We start from the raw sequence: 19,058 nt of genomic DNA on the forward strand, positions 1-19,058 counted from the left end.
CAAGGAGGTTGTCAGGACTTGAGGACCTAAGTTATAGGGAAAGACTAGCTAGGTTAGGACTTCATTCTCTGGAGCATAGAAAGTAAGGGGAGATTTGATAGAGGCAGACAAAGTTATGAGGGGTATAGATAGGGCAAATGCAAGCAGGCTTTTTCCACTGAATTAGGGAAAGACTAGAACTAGACATCATGGGTTAAGGGTTAAGGATGAAGGGTGAAATGTTTAAGGGGAACATGTGGGGGAACTCTCACTCGGTGGGTGGTGAGAGTGTGAAACGAGCTGCCAGCTGAAGTGGTGGATGCAGGTTTGATGTTAACACTTAGGGGAAATTTGGGTAGGTATGTGGATGGGAGAGGTATAGAGAGTTATGGTCCAGGTGAGGGTCAACAGGACTAGGCAGATTAAAAGCAAGGCCTGGATGGGTCAAGGGCCTGTTTCTGTGCTGTAGTGTTCTATGAATCTAAGAGGTACAGGCGATGAGCAACAGGAATGAGAACAGGGAGTGCATCTTCAAATCAAAGTGTTGTTTTACTATCAGCCTGTGACAAAGAACTCAGCGATGGAGGCTTTTGTTGATTTTCCATGAAATAATCCCTTATTTGGATGTGACAAGGACAAAAGGAAGTGATTACTCATAATTATATATTATGGTGAATGTGGGCTTCTGAAAAACAAGAGCGAGTGTATTTTTGCGTCACTAAGGATTGTAATACTAATGCGGCCAATTAGTAAGGGCAGGGATGCTATTAATACTGAAGATTGAAGCTGAAAGGTTGATCGGAAGGCCAAAGGTCCAAAGCCATTGGCTGAAGCCTGGACAGGGCAGTTGGAGGACTGTCCTGTGTGTGTGGGAGGGTGAGAGGGCAAGAGAGTGAGAGAGAGTGATGGGCTTGTTTTGCTGCTGTTGTTCTGCTGAGCAATCTGAGCTGCCCCCAGGACATCCTTAAGTTCTGTTTGTTGTCAACACAAACGACTCACTTCACTGTAAATTTCAAGTACATGTGATAAATAAATCCAAATCTGACCATTATGGACTTGAATTAGATGATTGCAGGTCATCGTTAAAGGGACACAGGAGACCAGCTAGAAACTTGGGATGGAGAGGGATTTCCATGGATGAAATAGTGCTCTCTCACCCTTCCCTCCTAAACAGCCAATATTCCCCCATCCCACCCCCATGAACACACACGTTTCTATCATCTATTTGTCTGAGACTCTCTTAAATGTCCCTAATGTATCTGTCTCTGTGTGGTGAACTATGTGCCTGTCTGGACATGCCCCTCTGCTGACTGCTCCTGTGGCTCCTCCCACAGGCCCCTGTATAAAGGCGATCGAGGCCTGATCCTCTACCTCATTCTCCAGGATGTAATATGATGGTCACTCACTGCTGGTTCCTTCTTCAGTCAATAAAAGCCGATATCTCGCCTTACGTCTCAGAGTGAGTTATTGATGGTGCATCAATTTTACTGGTTCCGTGGACACCTCAGACCCTGCCACCGCCGGCTCCCGCGAGCGAAATTGCTGCTGCCAGTCGCGATTCCACGAGCTCCCCAAACCCGACCATGGTGGTGGCCCGTCAGAAGCCTGTGCTTTGTTATTTCTGTGGACTTAAAAAGCACCCTCGTAAACGCTGCCCAGCGCAAGAAACGACCTGCTCCAGCTGCGGAAAGCGGGGCCATTTCGCCAAGGTCTGTAAGTCTAAACTGCAAGCGGAGTGCAGCGCTGCGGGTGAGACGTGGGGGCCGCTATCTTGCATGCCTGGATGCGGGCGGCCATCTTTGTCAGCGTCAGCATGCCCCGCCCCCGACCCTCCGATGCTTACCGGGTACCCCGACGGCGATTCAACTCTGGCCACTGTGACCCTCAACCAAAGCGCCCCACACCAGCTTGCAAGGTCCATGATGGACATCCTGGTGGAGGGGCACAGGACTAGATGCCTGTTTGACACGGGCAGCACTAAGAGTTTCATTCACCCGGACACAGTGCAACGCTGCGGACTCGCAACACGGCCAGTAAGTCAGAAGATCCATTTGGTTTCTGGGTCGCATTCCACAGACATCCGGGGGGGTTGTGTAGCGACATTGGTGGTGCAAGGCACAGAGTATCAGAACTTTGCGCTACTGGTCATGCCTAATCTGTGCGCACCTGTGCTATTGGGGCTGGACTTCCAGAGCCATCTCGAAAGTGTGACTATGGTATATGACGGGCCCCTCCCACCACTCACTGTCCAGAATCCTCAGTTCTGTGGGACTTCATCACTATTGACCACACACACACACACACACACAGCGACACACACATCCCATCCAACACGACAGCTGCGCTACTGACACCACTTGCAGTCTCTCCACTCTCGAGGTCCCTCCCCCGCCGCTGTTCGCCAACCTGACCCTGACTGTAAACCTGTGGCAACTAAAAGCAGGAGGTACAGTGTGGGGGACAGGGCCTTCATTCAGTCAGAGGTGCAGTGGCTGCTCAGGGAGCCAAGCACAAGCCCTTGGAGGGCCCAGGTGGTCGGATGGTGGCCCCACCCCCCCCCCTCACGAACTCCTCCTATTCTCTTTTCCCAGGAAGTCTGTCACTGGGACCGCTCTACCAGTTTGGCTGATGTCCCCGGGGCCAGTGCTGCTCCGGAAACATGTGAGGAGCAATAAATACTCCCCGCTGGTCGAGAGGGTTCACCTTCTGCATGCGAACCCCCAGTATGCCTACGTGGTCTTACCTGATGGGCGGGAGGACATGGTCTCCATCCACGACCTGGCGCCCGCAGGTGCAGCAGACCACTACCCCGAACACTCTCTGGTAACTATGAACCCTGTACCCGAGGTGACACCGCGCTCACCAGGCCCTACATGGACTCCTCATGACACTTATATACCAGGTGCCTCGCACATGCATGAGCTGGAACCAGCACAACCTCCATCTCCTGTGCAATCACCAATGTTGCCAGCATCGGTGCAATCACAGCCGGTGCTACGTAGATCGCAGCGACAGATTCGACCACCTGATAGACTTGACCTGTAAGAAACTTCGCCACATGGGGACTCTTTCTAACAAAGGTGGGGTGAATATGGTGAACTATGTGCCTGTCTGGACACACCTCCTTCTGACTGCTCCTGTGGCTCCTCCCACAGGCCCCTGTATAAAGGCGATCGAGGTCTGATCCTCTGCCTCATTCTCCAGGATGTAGTATGGTGGTCACTCACTGCTTGTTCCAGTCAATAAAAGCCGATATCTTGCCTTACGTCTCAGAGTGAGTTATTGATGGTGCAACACTCTGCTACCACTCCTGGCAGCACGTTCCAGGTCGTCAACAGCTGCAGTTGTTTCTGTTGAGCTTAGAAGGCAAAGTTAGATTGTAAGACCATAAAACATAGGAGCAGAATTAGGCCATTTGGTCCATCAAATCTGCTCTGCCATTTCATCATGGCTGATCCATTTCCATCTCACCCCCAATCTCCTGGCTTTTCCCCGTATCCTTTCATGCCCTAATTAATCAAGAAACTATTAATGTCGACCTTAAATATACACAATGACTCAGCCTCCACAGCTGCCTGTGGCAATGAATTCCACAAGTTCACCACTCTCTGGTAAAGAAATTCCTCAGCAAGGTTACACTAGCAGTGGAAATATGTACTTATGTTGTAATTTATCTGTAGACCTCCCCACCATCGAGCACATCTACATGGAGCGCTATTACAGGAAAGCAGGCCAATACTGACCTGGAAATGTACGAGACCATCATTGTGCTAGAGACTATACACCCAAAGGCTCCCTTCATCATCGCTGGTGACTTTAATTGAGCGTCGCTGATGAAAGTCTCTCTGAAGTTTTGTCAGCACATCCAGGTGAGCACTCGAGGAGATAACACACTTGACCACTGTTACACTCCCTTCCGCAACGTTTACAAAGCTCTCCTTCGCCCAGCTTTTGGAAAATCAGATCACTCTTCGAGCCTGCTTTCACCGACATACAGGCAGAAGCTGAAACAAGAGGCGGCCGTAGTTAAAACTGTCCACCTTTGGTCCGAACAATCAGTCTCCATGCTGCGGGACTGCTTCGATGACGTCGTCTGTGATGCACCATCAATAACTCACACTGAGACGTAGGCGAGATATCGGCTTTTATTGACTGGAAGAAGGAACCAGGAGTGAGTGTCTATCATACAAGGTCCTGGAGACTGAGGCCGATCTTCAGGCCGCAGGTCTCCTTTATACAGGGGCCTGTGGGAGGAGCCACAGGAGCAGTCAGCAGGGGCGTGTCCCGACAGGCACATAGTTCACCACATTCACCCCCCCTTCGTTTGAAAAAGTCCTCATGTAGCGAAGGTTCTTACAAGTCAAGCCGATCAGGCGGTCGAATCTGTCGCTGCGATCTACGTAGCACCGGCTGTGACTGCATAGGTGCCGGCAACATTGGCGATAGCACAGGGGACGGGGGTTGCGCGTGTTCTTGCCCACTAGGCGCCGGTGATCCCTCATGCATGTGCGAGGCGCCTGGTATAAATGCGTACGAAACGCCCGGTATACAAGTGTCGTGAGGAGTCTGTGTAGGGCCTGGTGAGTACGGTGTCACCTCTGGTGCAGGGTTCACAGTAACCGGAGAGCCTTCAGGGTAGTGGTCTGCTGCACCTGCGGGTGCCAGGTCGCGGATGGAGACCGTGTCCTCCCGCCCATCAGGTAAGACCACGTAAGCATACTGGGGGTTCGCATGGAGAAGGTGAACCCTCTCCACCAGCGGGGAGTATTTATTGCTCCTCACATGTTTCCGGAGCAGCACTGGCCCCGGGGACGTCAGCCAAACTGGTAGGGTGGTCCCAGTGACAGACTTCCTGGGAAAAGAGAATAGGCGTTCGTGAGGGGTGGCATTGGTGGACGTACATAACAGAGAGCGGATAGAGTGCAGTGCCTCAGGGAGGACCTCCTGCCATCGAGAGACCGGCAACCCTTTGGACTTGAGGGCTAAAAGTGTGGCCTTCCACACTGTGGCATTCTCCCGCTCTACCTGGCCATTACCCCGGGGATTATAACTCGTGGTCCGACTGGTAGCAATGCCCCTAGCTAGCAAGTACTGGCGCAGCTCTTCACTCATAAAGGAGGACCCTCTATCACTGTGGATATAGCAGGGATACCCGAACAGAGTGAAGAGCTGGCGCAGGGCTTTTATGACGGACGTGGCAGTAGTGTCGGGGCAGGGGATGGCAAAGGGGAACCGTGAGAACTCGTCAATAACACTGAGAAAATAGACATTGCGGTCAGTGGAGGGAAGGGGGCCCTTAAAGTCAACACTCAGGCGTTCAAAAGGGCGGGTGGCCTTGACAAGTTGTGCCGTGTCAGGACAGTAGAAGTGCGGTTTGCACTCGGCACAAATTTGGCAGTCCCTGGTCATCGTCCTGATGTCCTCCAGGGAGTACGGCAGGTTCCGAGCTTTCACAAAATGGTAAAATCGGGTGACCCCCGGATGGCAAAGTTGTGCATGAAGGGCGTACAGCTGGTCGAGCTGTGTGCTAGCACATGTTCCCCGGGATAGGGCATCAGGGGGCTCATTGAGTCTGCCAGGCCGGTACAGGATATCATAGGTGTAGGTGGAGAGTTCTATCCTCCACCGCAAAATCTTATCATTTTTGATCTTGCCCCGCTGTTGGTTGCTGAACAGGAACGCAACCGAGCGCTGGTCGGTCAGCACAGTGAATCTTTTGCCAGCAAGATAGTGCCTCCAGTGCCTAACAGCCTCCACTATGGCCTGGGCTTCTTTCTCCACCGCGGAGTGCCGAATTTCAGAGCCTTGGAGGGTGCGAGAAAAGAATGCTACTGGTCTGCCTTCCTGATTAAGGGTAGCAGCCAGAGCGAAATCGGAGGCATCACACTCCACTTGGAAGGGAGCGGTCTCGTCCACTGCATGCATCGTAGCTTTGGCAATGTCCGCTTTAATGCAGTTGAAGGCCGCGCAGGCCTCAGCAGAGAGGGGAAACGAGGTAGACTTGACCAGGGGGCGAGCCTTGTCTGCGTAATGGGGGACCCATTGGGCGTAATAGGAAAAAAACCCCAGGCACCGTCTGAGGGCCTTGAGAGTGGTGGGAAGAGGGAGCTCTAACAGGGGGCGCATACGTTCGGGATCAGGCCCAATAACCCCGTTTTCCACGACATACCCAAGTATAGCAAGGCGGGTGGTACCAAAAACACACTTGTCCCTGTTATAAGTAAGGTTCAGAGCTGCGGCCACTTGGAGAAACCGTTGGAGGTTGGCGTCGTGATCTGGCCTGTCATGACCACAGATGGTGATGTTATCCAGATAGGGAAATGTGGCCTGCAGTTGGTACTGGTCCACCATCCGGTCCATTTCCCTCTGGAAGACAGAGACACCATTCGTGACACCGAAAGGGACGCGCAGGAAGTGATAGAGCCGGCCGCCCGCCTCGAAGGCGGTGTAGGGGCGGTCCTCTGGGCAGATGGGGAGCTGGTGATAAGCGGATTTCAGATCTATTGTCGAGTACACCTTATACTGAGCAATCTGGTTGACCATATCCGCGATGCGGGGTAGGGGGTATGCGTCAAGCTGCGTAAACCTATTGATGGTTTGACTATAGTCCACCACCATCCTATTTTTCTGCCCAGTCCGAACAACAACCACCTGGGCCCTCCAAGGGCTTGTGCTCGGCTCAATGATCCCCTCCCTGAGCAGCCGCTGCACCTCCGACCGAATGAAGGCCCGGTCCCCCGCGCTGTACCTCCTGCTTTTGGTTGCCACAGGTTTACAGTCGGGGGTCAGGTTGGCGAACAGCGGTGGGGGAGGGATCTTGAGAGTGGAGAGGCTGCAAGTGTCGGTAGCGCAGCTGTTGGCCTGGTTCTGGATGGGATGTGTGTGTCCGTGTGTGTGTGTGGTCAGTAGCGGGGTATGTGAAGAAGTCCCACAAAACTGAGGATTCTTGACAGTGAGTGGTGGGAGGGGCCCGTCGTATACCATAGTCACACTTTCGAGATGGCTCTGGAAGTCCAGCCCCAATAGCACAGGTGCACACAGATTAGGCATGACCAGCAGTTCAAAGTCCCGATATACTGTGCCTTGCACCACCAAAGTCGCTACACAACCCGCCCGGATGTCTGCGGACTGCGACCCAGAGGCCAAATGGAACCTCCGACTGACCGGCCGCGTTGCAAGTCCGCAGCGTTGCACTGTGTCCGGGTGAATAAAACTCCCAGTGCTGCCCGTGTCAAACAGGCATCCAGTCCAATGCCCCTCCACCTGGATGTCCATCATGGATCTTGCAAGCTGGTGTGGGGCGCTTTGGTCGAGAGTCACAGTGGCCAGAGTTGGATCGCCGTCGGGGTACCCGGTCAGCATCGGAGGGTCGGGGGCGGGGCATGCTGACGCCGACAAAGATGGCCGCTCACATCCGGGGTACCCGGTCAGCATCCGAGGATCGGGGGCGGGGCGTGCTGACGTCGACAAAGATGGCCGCCCACATACCGGCATGCAAGATGGCGGCCCCCACGTTTCACCCGCAGCGCTGCACTCCGCTCGAGATTGAGACTTACAGACCTTGGCGAAGTGGCCCCGCTTTCCGCAGCTGGAGCAGGTCGCTTCTCGCGCTGGACAGCGTTGTCGAGGATGTTTCTTTTGGCCACAGAAATAACAAGGCACGAGTTTCTTACGGGCCACAGCCGTGGTCTGGGTCGGGGAGCTCGTGGAATGGCGACTGGCGGCGGCGTTGGCGAATTCGCTCCCGGGAGCCGGCGGTGGCGGGGTCTGAGGCGTCCACGAAACCGGCGGGGAATCGCGCGACTGGACAGCGTCGGCGTTATGCCGCGCAGCTTCTAGAGCGTTGGCCTTCTCTATCGCCGAGCTTAAGGTAAGATCCGAGTTCTCCAGCAGCCGCTGGCGCATGTACACTGACCTCAGTCCCGTCACAAAGGCGTCTCGCACCAGCAGCTCCGCATGCTGTTCTGCCGTGAGCGTCTTGCAGTCACAAGCTCGGACGAGTGTCTGTAGTGCTCGGAGAAACTCAGCGCACGATTCGCCAGGCCGCTGTTGCCGGGTAGCTAAGCGATGTCTTGCGTAGACGGTGTTCACCGGCCGCAGGTACTGTCGTTTGAGGGCGTCCAGTGCCCCTTCGTAGGTCGGCAGGTCCCGGATAAAGGAGTAAACTTTGGAGGAGACCCTCGAGAGTAGGATTCTGTGCATAACGGCGGGTTCAGTCGCACGAAGCTCCGCCAAGTACGATTGGAAGCATGCAAGCCAGTGTTCAAAAGCGAGAGCTGCGTCAGGGTCTTGAGGGTCCAAATCCAACCGGTCCGGACGCAAAACGGGTTCCATGTTTTAAAACTTCCAGTCAATAAAATTGATGCACCATCAATAACTCACACTGAGACGTAGGCGAGATATCGGCTTTTATTGACTGGAAGAAGGAACCAGGAGTGAGTGTCTATCATACAAGGTCCTGGAGACTGAGGCCGATCTTCAGGCCGCAGGTCTCCTTTATACAGGGGCCTGTGGGAGGAGCCACAGGAGCAGTCAGCAGGGGCGTGTCCCGACAGGCACATAGTTCACCACAGTCTGGAATGTCTTCCGTGATGAGGATGTCTCCAAGTTCACGAGTGGAGTCATGTGCTTCATCCGGAAGTGCATCAACAATATTGTTCCCCAGAAGTCAGTCAGGGTCTTCCCGAACCAGAAACCCTGGATCGATAATTCCGTGCAAGCAGCACTTACCACGCAACATCGAGCTTACATCACTGGAGATCAACTAGAGCTAAAGAAAAGCAGCTACAATCTGAGCAAAGCTATTAAGGCAGCAAAACAACAATACAAAGAGAAGATTGAGTCAGGATTCACAATAAATAGCACACGTGACTTGTGGCGAGGGCTGCATACCATCGCAGACCTCAAAGCCAAACGTAGTGGCTCCGCCAACATCGCAGCCTCTCTCCCAGATAAGCTCAATCACTTTTACACTCGGTTTGATGTCACTAACTCTGAGCCTCCGAGGAAAGCCACCACTACAGCCAGCAACATGGTCATCTCTGAGGCTGAGGTACGCAGATGTTTCCAACAAGTGGACAGTCGCAAGGCTGAGGGACCAGACGGCATCCCAGGGCGAGTACTCAGGATGTGCACAGCTCAACTGTCAGGTGTGTTCACTGACATTTTTAATCTCTCCCTCTCCAGTGTAGAGTGCACACCTGCTTCAAACTATCCACCATTGTCCCTGTACCAAAAAAGACCAAGGTAACATGTCTGAGCAACTGGCATCCTGTCACACTCACCTCAATAATAAGCAAATGTTTTGAGAGGCTGGTCAAGGATTACATCTACAGTCTGCTACCACCCAAACTGGACCCCTGCAGTTTGTCTACCGACTCAACTGATCAAGAGATGATGCAACAGCCACTGCTCTACATATCATCCTTGCACTTCTAGAGAAAAAGGATGCTTATGTGAGAATGTTGCTCTTGGACTACAGTTCAGCATTCAACATCATAATTCCATCCAGACTCGACAGCAAGCTCAGAGACCTCGGACTTGACCCTGCCTTGTCAGCTGGGTCCTGGACTTCCTATCAGATCACCAGCAGGTTGTAAGAGTGGGCTCCCTCACCTTCACCCCTCTGACTCTCAATACAGGAGCCCATCAGGGCTGTGTACTGAGTCCCCTCCTTTACTGCCCGTACACCCATGACTGTGTCACCACCCATAGCTCCAATCTGCTTAAATTTGCTGACAACACTACATTGATTGGCTTTACAGTATCTCAAACAATAACAAGGTGGCCTACAGGGAAGAAGTCATCTCTCTAACACAGTGGTGTCAAGAAAACAACCTCTCCCTCAATGTTGCAGAAACAAAGGAGCTGGTTGTGGACTACAGGAGTAATGGAGACGGGCTAACCCCTATTGACATCAACGGATCTGGGGTTGAGAGGGTGAACAGCTTTAAGTTCCTCGGCATCCACATCACCGAGGACCTCACGTGGTCTGTACACACCAGCTGTGTGGTGAAAAAGGGAAAACAGCACCTCTTTCACCTCAGATGGTTGAGGAAGTTTGGAATGAGCCCCCAAGATTAAGAACTTTCTACAGGGGCACAATTGAGAGCATCCTGACTGGCTGCATCACTGCCTGGTATGGGAACTGTACCTCCCTCAATCACAGGAAACTGCAGAGAGTGGTGCAGACAGCCCAGCGCATCTGTTATTGTAAACTTCCCGTGATTCAAGACATTTACAAGGACAAGTGTGTAAAAAAAGGGCCGTAGGATCATTCGGGACCCGAGTCACCCCAGCCACAATCTATCCCAGCTGCTATCATCCGTGAAGTGGTACCGCAGCATAAAAGCCAGGACCAACAGGCTCCAGAACAGTTTCTTCCATCAGGCCATCAGACTGATGAACTCACACTCATTTGAGTGTACTCTATATTACATCAATTGTTCTATTTATTATAAATTATTATAAATTACTATGATTGCACATTGCACATTTAGACAGAGATGTAATGTAAAGATTTTTACTCCTCATGTATGTGAAGGATGTAAGAAATAAAGTCAATTCAATTCAACTCAATCCATCATCAAGGATCTCCAGCATCCAAGCTTTTCTCTCTTCTTGCTGCTGCCATCAGGACCCGAAGGTCTCACGCCACCAGGTTCAGGAACAGTTATTACCCCGCAACCACCAAGCTCCTGAACCAGAGTGGATAACTTCACTCACCTCAGCTCTGACCTGATTCCACAACCTATGGACTCACTTTCAAGTACTCTACAAATCATATTCTTGATATTAATTTAGTACTATCATTTAGTTTTTTTTGTATTTGAACAATTTGTTGTCTTTTGCACATTGTTTGCCTGTCTTTACTTGTGTGTAGCTTTTCATTGATTCTATTGTCTCTCTTTGTATTTACTGTGAAAGCCCACAAGAAAGTGAATCTCAAGGATGTGTATGGTGATAAATATGTAGATCAATAATTACTTTGAACCTCGAAGTTTTGTGTCTTTGCACTGTACTACAAATTTCTGTAATGAGCTCTTTGGGCCTGTGCGAGGCATTGGACTGCGTCCACTGAGGGATCATCTACTGTATCTGGTGCTCCCGATGTGGCCTTCAGTACATTGGTGATTGGGAGACCACTTCGTCAGGCACCTTCGCTTTGTCTGCCACAAAAAGCAGGATTTCTCAGTGGCCACCCATTTCCATTCTGACATGTCAGTCCACGGCCACGATGAGACCACAGTCAGGATGGAGGAGCAACACTTTATGTTCTGGGTAGCCTCCAACCTGATGGCAGGAACATCGATTTCTCAAATTCTAGTAATTGCCCCCCCTTCACCATTCCCCATTCTTGTTTCCCTCGCTCACCTTCTCTTCCTACCTGTCCATCACCTCCCTCTACTGCTCTTCCCTCTTCCCTTTCTTCGATGGTCTTCTACCCCCCTCTTATCAGATTCCCCCTCCTCCAGCGCTTTATCCCTTTCACCAACCAATTTCCCAGCTCTTTACTTCACGCCTCCTCCCTCAAAGTTTCAGCTATCACCTGCCACCTTCCTCCCCTCCCCCACTTTCTTATTCTGACTTCCTCTCCCTTCGTTTCCAGTCCTGAAGAAGGGCCTGAGCCCAAAACATCAACAGATTATTCCTCTCTATAGATGTTGCCTGACTTGCTGAGCTCCTCCAGCACTGTGTGTGTTGCTCCAGATTTCCAGCATCTGCAGTTCCTCTTGTGTCTATAATAAATCTGATTCTGAAGCATGTGTTTCAGTCTGCGGGAAGGAAATGATGATGAAATTAATACTCTGTTCCAAAACTGATGAGGGGCCGAACACACACATGTTTTTCATTAAGTGGGTTCTGGGAAACCCTGACTTTGCTGGGAATCAATGTCCTGCTGGACTGATGATGAGGAATCCAAAAAATACAACTAAGATGAAGACAGTTCAACAGAACAGTTGTATTCTGGCACTTTGATTGTTGTGCATCCTATTGGGTGCAGCCTTTCATTGATTCTATTGTGTTTCCTGTATCTACTGTGATTGCCCACTCAAAGGTGAATCTCAGCTTTATATATGGTGACATATATGTACCTTGGTAATAAATTTACTCTGAACTTAGAAACCAAAGGGGAGGGGAGGGGTTGAGTTCTTGGTATTCTTTATCCCTTCCTCTAAGGACAGTGGAGTCAGAGATCAATTCTTGATGCTCAAGTGGCTCCACTGGAATGCGGGTGTTAAAATTTGTGGTAAAGACATGCAGGAACAGCTTCTTTCCCTCTGCCATCAGATTTCTGAATGGACAATGGACCCATGAACACTACCCCGCCATTTTGCTCCATTATGTGTGCGTTGTATGAGTGGGTGATCAAGATCTCACGACCGTGATTCTTTTTGGCAGGTTTTTCTATGGAAGTGGTTTGCCATTGCCTTCTTCTAGGCAGTATCCTTGCCTTGCTGCCGTCTACATACGGGAGGGGGGAGCTGGGGGGACCTCGGGGTTCTAATGTTTAACTGCCGTTCACTTCTCATAGAGAGAGTACAGAGGAGATTTACTAGAATGTTATCTGGGTTTCAGCACCTAAGTTACAGGGAAAGGCTGAACAAGTTAGGTCTTTATTCTTTGGAGTGTAGAAGGATGAGGGGGGACTTGATAGAGGTATTTAAAATAATGAGGGGGATAGATAGAGTTGATGTGGATAGGCTTTTTCCATTGAGAATAGGGGAGATTCAAACGAGAGGACATGAGTTGAGAGTTAGGGGGCAAAAGTTTAAGGGTAACACGAGGGGGTATTTCTTTACTCAGAGTGGTAGCTGTGTGGAACGAGCTTCCAGTAGAAGTGGTAGAGGCAGGTTTGATATTGTCATTTAAAGTAAAATTGGATAGGTATATGGACAGGAAAGGAATGGAGGGTTATGGGCTGAGTGCGGCCTAGGTGGGACTAGGTGAGAGTAAGCGGTTGGCACGGACTAGAAGGGCCGAGATGGCCTGTTTCCGTGCTGTAATTGTTATATGGTTATATATGGTTACTTCTCTGTTTTCTTGGATGTTTTGCGAAGAAAAAGCATTTCAGGATGTATATTGTATACACTTCTCTGACATTAAATTGAACCTTTGAAGTTTATTGTCATTTAACTATATACACGTATCTAACGTATAGAACCATATAATGTATTAGAAATGAAACGATTCTCCGAACAAGGGTGTAAAGCACAGTAGTACACATAACACACAATAATTTATATTCGATAAAATCTACGGATGAGTCACACATAAATAATAAACTAAAGTGCATTAATATTAAATATTGTGAGGTACGCCACCCATCCATCCCAGATTAAGCAGTGACACTTTGAATACGGTGTGGCTGGGAGTTCAGAAGCCTGATGGCCCAAGGGAACACAGAACATACAATAGAATCAATGAAAAACTACACACAAGCAAAGACTGACAAACAACCAATGTGCAAAAGAAGATAGAATGTTCAAATACAAAAGATATAATAATATTTAAAATACAGCACTGCTTCTGTGCTGTAGTTTTTTTATGACTCTTATAATCAAATAATAAATAATACTGAGTTGTCTTGTCCTTGAAAGTGAGACTGTAGGTTGTGGAATTAGATCAGTGTTGAGGTGAGTGAAGTTATCCTCACTGGTTCAGGAGTCTGTTGGTTGTAGGGTGATAGCTGGTCCTGAGCAACACACACAGAATGCTGGAGGAGCTCAGCAGGCCAGGCAGCAACTATGGAAAAAAGTACAGTCGACGCTTCAGGCCAAAACCCTTCGGCAGGGCTTACAGTGCATTGACTGAATGGTAAGACTCCCATCATGGTCACCAAGAGAACTTGCAAACTCCACACGGACAGCACTGGAGTCTGCGGTCAAACCAGGGTGCCTGGAGTGGTGTGGTAGCAATCCTGCTTGCTAAACTAGCAGACCTTCCCAACTGGGGATTTTCTTTTAACTGCCAAACATTTAGAGAACAAACTGCTGTCACAGAATCCGTTGCTCTGGGATACCTCCTCCTTCCCCCAGTGCACCCTGTGGAGTCCTCAAGGAAACTTATTGTAAGACAATGCACACTGACTAATGTCAGGGGTCACAAGGGAGCTCAAGCTGTGAAAAGTAAACACAGGCCATCTGTCTAGTACAGAGCTAATCTACTACACACTGTCCAAGACATTTGCTTCTTAGAACACAGAACAGTACAGCACAGGAAGAGGTCTTTTGGTCTACAATGTTTTGCCAAACTAATTAAATTAGTAATCAAATGTCTAAATAAATTAAACTCTCGCGCCTCCATTTCAAAGTAAATTTACTATCAGAGTGCACACACGTCACCTTGAGGTTCATTTTCTTGTGGGCATTCACATTAGAACAAAGAAAAATCATAGAATTAATTAAAGACTGAGAAACAACCGGTGTGCAAAAGAGGACATACTGTGCAAATGAAAAAATAATAATAAATAAATAATACTGGAAACACGAGCCTATTTATTTTTATATTTGTTTGTTGAGATACAGTTCAGAATAGATCCTTTGGATTTTCAAGCCACACCGCCCAGCAACTCTCAATTTAACCCTAGCTGAATCATGGGACAATTTACAATGACCAACCAGTACGTCTTTGGTCATTGGGAGGAAACTCCTCACAGGCAGTGGTGGGAAATGAACCCAGGTCACTAGTACTGTAAAGTGTCACATGGACCTCGAGGCTACTGTGCAATAGCGTTACGCTGACCGCTACACGACCATGTTGCATTGGATCCAGACTAGCTCTCAGAGCAAGCCCGTCAGTCTCTTGTAGCCTACACCTCCTGAATCTTTTGCCAATCAACCCACGGGCACCTTTGCAGGATGTGGGAGGAAAGCAGAACACGCAAGGTAAAGCCAAGCATTCCCAGGAAGAATGGGAAAACTCCACGTCAGCAGCTTGCACAAGAAACGTTTAAGATGGTAGAGTAGACAGACAGTATCTTCTGCAGGATTGAAATTTCTAATACCAGAGAGCATGCATTTAATGTGAGAGGGGGTAATTTCAAAGGAGAAGTTTCTTACATGGGGAGTGGAGGGTGCCTGGAAGGTGCTGCCTGGGGTGGTGGTGGAGGCAGAAACATTAGGAACTTCTCAGAGACATTTAGATAGACACATGACTGTGAGGAAAATTGAAAGATGTGGGCATTGTGTGGGCAGAAGAGATTAGGTTAGTTAGTCATTATTTACTAATTTAATTGGTTCAGCACAACATTGTAGGCCAAAGGGCCTGTTCCTGTGCTGTAGTGGTCTACGTTCTCAGTTCTACATGTATTGAAAATCAGCTGGAGAGGCCAGATCTACTGACAGGAATAAAAAGTCAACATTTTGGGCCAAGACCCTTCATCAGGGCTGGAAAGCAAAGGAGCAAAAGCCACAATTAGAAACAGAAGAGATTCTGCAGATGGTGGAAATTCAAATGACACACACAAAAAGCTGAAGAATCAGAATCAGGTTTATTATCACTGACATGTGTCATGAAATTTATTGCTTTTATGGCAAAAATTCAGTGCAATACATTAAAAACTGCTATATTTTACAATAGGAAATATATACAAAAACTAGTAACCAAATAGGCAACAAATCTCTTCTGCTTACACAACTTCCTTATCCTTCCATTCTCCTCACATTCAAGTGCCTAGCTAATGTCTCCCAAATGCTGAATCAGAATCAGGTTTATTATCACTGACAAACGTGAAAGCTGGTGTTTTGTGGCAGCTGTACAGTGCAATACAAAAAGTTAGTAGAAGTTACAATAACTTACAGTACCTTAAAAAACTTAGTAAGTTACAAAAACCTATTATAAATTACAATAAAAATATAAAAAAAGAAACCATTATCATCATCATCATCATCATCATCATTACGCGCCGTGTTGTATGACGTGGGTGATCATGGTCTTTCCGTGACCATGATTGTTCTTGGCAATTTTCCTACAGAAGTGGTTTGCCATTGCCTTCTTCTGGGCAGTGACTTTACAAGATGGGTGACCCCAGCCGTTATCAACACTCTTCGGGGATTGCCTGCCTGGTGCCAGTGGTCAGAAAACCAGGACTCGTGATCTGCACTGGCTGCTTATTCAACTATCCACCCCACCTGCTCCCATGGTTTCACATGACCCTAAGCAGGGGCTAAGCAGGTGCTACACCTTGTCCAAGGGTGACTTGCAGGCCAGCGGAGCGAAGGTGTGTCTCACACCTCCTTTGGTAGATATGTATCTGCACCCCACCACCCAAAATAAATAAATGATGCAAAAAGGGAGCAAAATGTTGAGACAGTGAGCGGAGATGATCATTGATTCTTTTATAGATGTATAGTGGAGAGTGTATAGACTGGCTGCATCACAGCCTGGTATGGAAACACCAATGCCCTGAAAGGAAAATCCTACAAAAAGTAATGAATACGACCCAGTCCATCACAGGTAAAGCTCTCTTCATCATTGAGCACATCTACATGAAATGCTGTGCAGGAAGGCAGCATCCACCATCAGGGTCCCTCACCACCCAGGACATGCTCTCTTCTCACTGCTGCTAGCAGGAAGGAGGTACAGGAGCCTCTGGACTCGGACCACTAGGTTCAGGAACAGTCACAACCCCTCAACCATCAAGCACTTGAACCAGAGGGGATTAACTTCACTCACCCCATCAATGAACATCAAACAACACAACCTATGGACTCAATTCCAAGGACTCTTCATGTCATGTTCTTGATATTTATTGCTTATCTATTTATTGTTACTGTCTTTTGTTTTGAGACATTTTGTTGTCCTTTGCACATTGGTTGAATACAGTCTTTCACTGATTCTATTATGTTTCTTAGATTTACTGTGTATGCCCACAAGAAAATGAATTACAGTGTTGTATATAGTGATATACATGTACTTTGAACTTCAATTAATGAATTGGTAACAATAATTATACATGTTTTTATGAAAAAAGAATGAATCCTATTGCTTATTTACATGTAATAATTGTGTTGCTCTCAATATAACAGAGACAGATTGAAATAAATGAAGCATTTTAGCAAACCTGTTCAAAATTATTAATATTAATCTTTTAAAAAAGAAAAGTGCTAAGCTAGCAGAGACATTTCCTATGAAAACATCTCACCATTCTTGGGTTGTAAAAAAAAATCATGCACTGCTCCATTTGCCAGTAGAGATAATCTTTTTATTATGGCTGTGGTTTAAAGGATCAAGTGCATCAACTTTGGAGAACTTAAGTCACAGGGAACAGACAACATTAATTCATGAATCAACACAGCCATTCCCTAATTCCATTCATCCCCTTGTGGAAGAGAAAGGCCACTGTTATTGCTGATAAAGAAAACACACTAGTGGGCATCAGATGGTGAGATTGGCACAATGCCCATTTGGAATTATATAGATCATAGAACAGTATAGGTTTCTTAAGGCTGTTATAGCCGAGGTGACAATGGGGATAAGCTTCCACTACCTATTAGAACATGCATTTCAATAGCCTCTGATAACCACATCCAGTTCCTGGTTTACATGTATGACTTAGCTACTAAGCTCAGAAGAACCTGATTCTACTGACAAGAGAAGGGGCAAAGATGCATTACAGACAGCTTAAAACCAGTCAGATGAGGTTTGTCCGGCATGGTTGGCTGCTCATCTAAGAGAAGGAAAACTCTGATCTCAAACTTCTGCTGCCTTGTGGCTTTACCCTCTCATGGGGAAGGCTTCAGGAACAAGCCCCTAAGGAAAAATCTGAAGCTGGAACCTCTAATGTTGAGCTCAACGCTGACTGGCAATTCCAGCAACACTGCTGGCGCCAAAGGAGGAGCCTGCTACATGGGCACCAGCTTGTACTGCCCTGGCTTGTGTATCACATAGACAGCTGGAACGCAACATCCATGGTCAACCTCAACCAACAGAGGGCCCTCAGAACAATATAGCAAAGCAACAAGCCCTTCAGCCCACAAAGTCTACGGTAAACAAAATCCAATCTGCCTGAACATGATCCATTTCTGCCCATTTCCTGTGTATTTGTAAGTCTGTCTTAACAGCCTACACAACATTACTATCATATCTGCTTCACATTACCCCTGGCATCATGTTACAGTCACCCATAGCTCTGTGCAAAAAATCTTCACCTTCACAACTCACTTTAATGCATCCTCTCTAATAATTGATATTTCTACCCTGACTGTCTGCCCCAGCTAGCCTTCTAATAATTTTATACATTTCTATATACTGTTTACTATATACTGGCTTTGGAGGCAGTGCAGAGGAGGTTCACCAGGTTGATTCCAGGGATGAAGGGGTTAACCTATGCGGAGAGTTTGAGTCGCCTGGGACTATACTCTCTGGAGTTCAGAAGAATGAGAGGGGATTTTCTAGAAACATACAAAATTTTGAAAGGTATAGGTAAGATAGAAGTAGGAAAGTTGTTTCCATTGATAGGTGAGACTAGAACTAGGGGACATTGCCTCAAGATTCAGGGGAGCAGATTTAGGACAGAGATGAGGAGAAACTGTTTTTCCCTGAGAGTGGTGAATCTGTGGAATTCTCTGCCCAGGGAAGCAGATGAGGCTTCCTCACTAAATATATTCAAGATACAGTTAGATAGGATTTTACAAGGGAATTAAGGATTATGGAGAAAAGGCAGGAAGATGGAGCTAAGTTTACAGACAGATCAGCCATGATCTTATTGAATGGTGGGGTAGGCTCAATGGGCCAGATGGCCTACTCCTGCTCCTATTTCTAATGTTCTTAAGTTCTTATGTTCTATAGTGTCTACCCTCAGCCTCTAACATTCTAGAGAAAACAAGTCAAGTATGTCTAACCCCTCCCTTAATACTCTAATCCAGGCAACATCCTGGTGAAGCTTTTTTGCATTCTCTTCAAAGCCTCGACATCTTTCCTGTAAAGGGGTGACCATAACTGTACACAAGGCACCAAGTGCAGCCTAAATAAAGTCCTACGTAGTTGCAATGTACCTTCCAGACTTTAATAAGGGGCATAGATAGGGTGAGGAGAGAGAGAGTGGGATGGGGAGGGAGGAAGAGGTGGAAGGAGAG

At 48.1% G+C, this 19,058-nt stretch overlaps 2 protein-coding genes across 7 annotated transcripts in view; both read right to left on the reverse strand.

Moving 5' to 3' along the window:
* Positions 1-19,058, reverse strand: part of gdpd5b (glycerophosphodiester phosphodiesterase domain containing 5b) — a 272,763-nt gene that overhangs the window by 128,246 nt on the left and 125,459 nt on the right. The gene's annotated exons all lie outside the window — the stretch shown is intronic.
* LOC132390710 (uncharacterized) lies at positions 4,116-5,567 on the reverse strand. Its single transcript, XM_059963267.1, has one exon. It carries the CDS (start codon positions 5,386-5,388, stop codon positions 4,333-4,335), a length of 1,056 nt encoding a protein of 351 aa, XP_059819250.1. The 5' UTR covers positions 5,389-5,567; the 3' UTR covers positions 4,116-4,332.

Source organism: Hypanus sabinus, chromosome 3 (genome assembly GCF_030144855.1).
Source record: "Hypanus sabinus isolate sHypSab1 chromosome 3, sHypSab1.hap1, whole genome shotgun sequence".
NCBI lineage: Eukaryota > Metazoa > Chordata > Chondrichthyes > Myliobatiformes > Dasyatidae > Hypanus > Hypanus sabinus.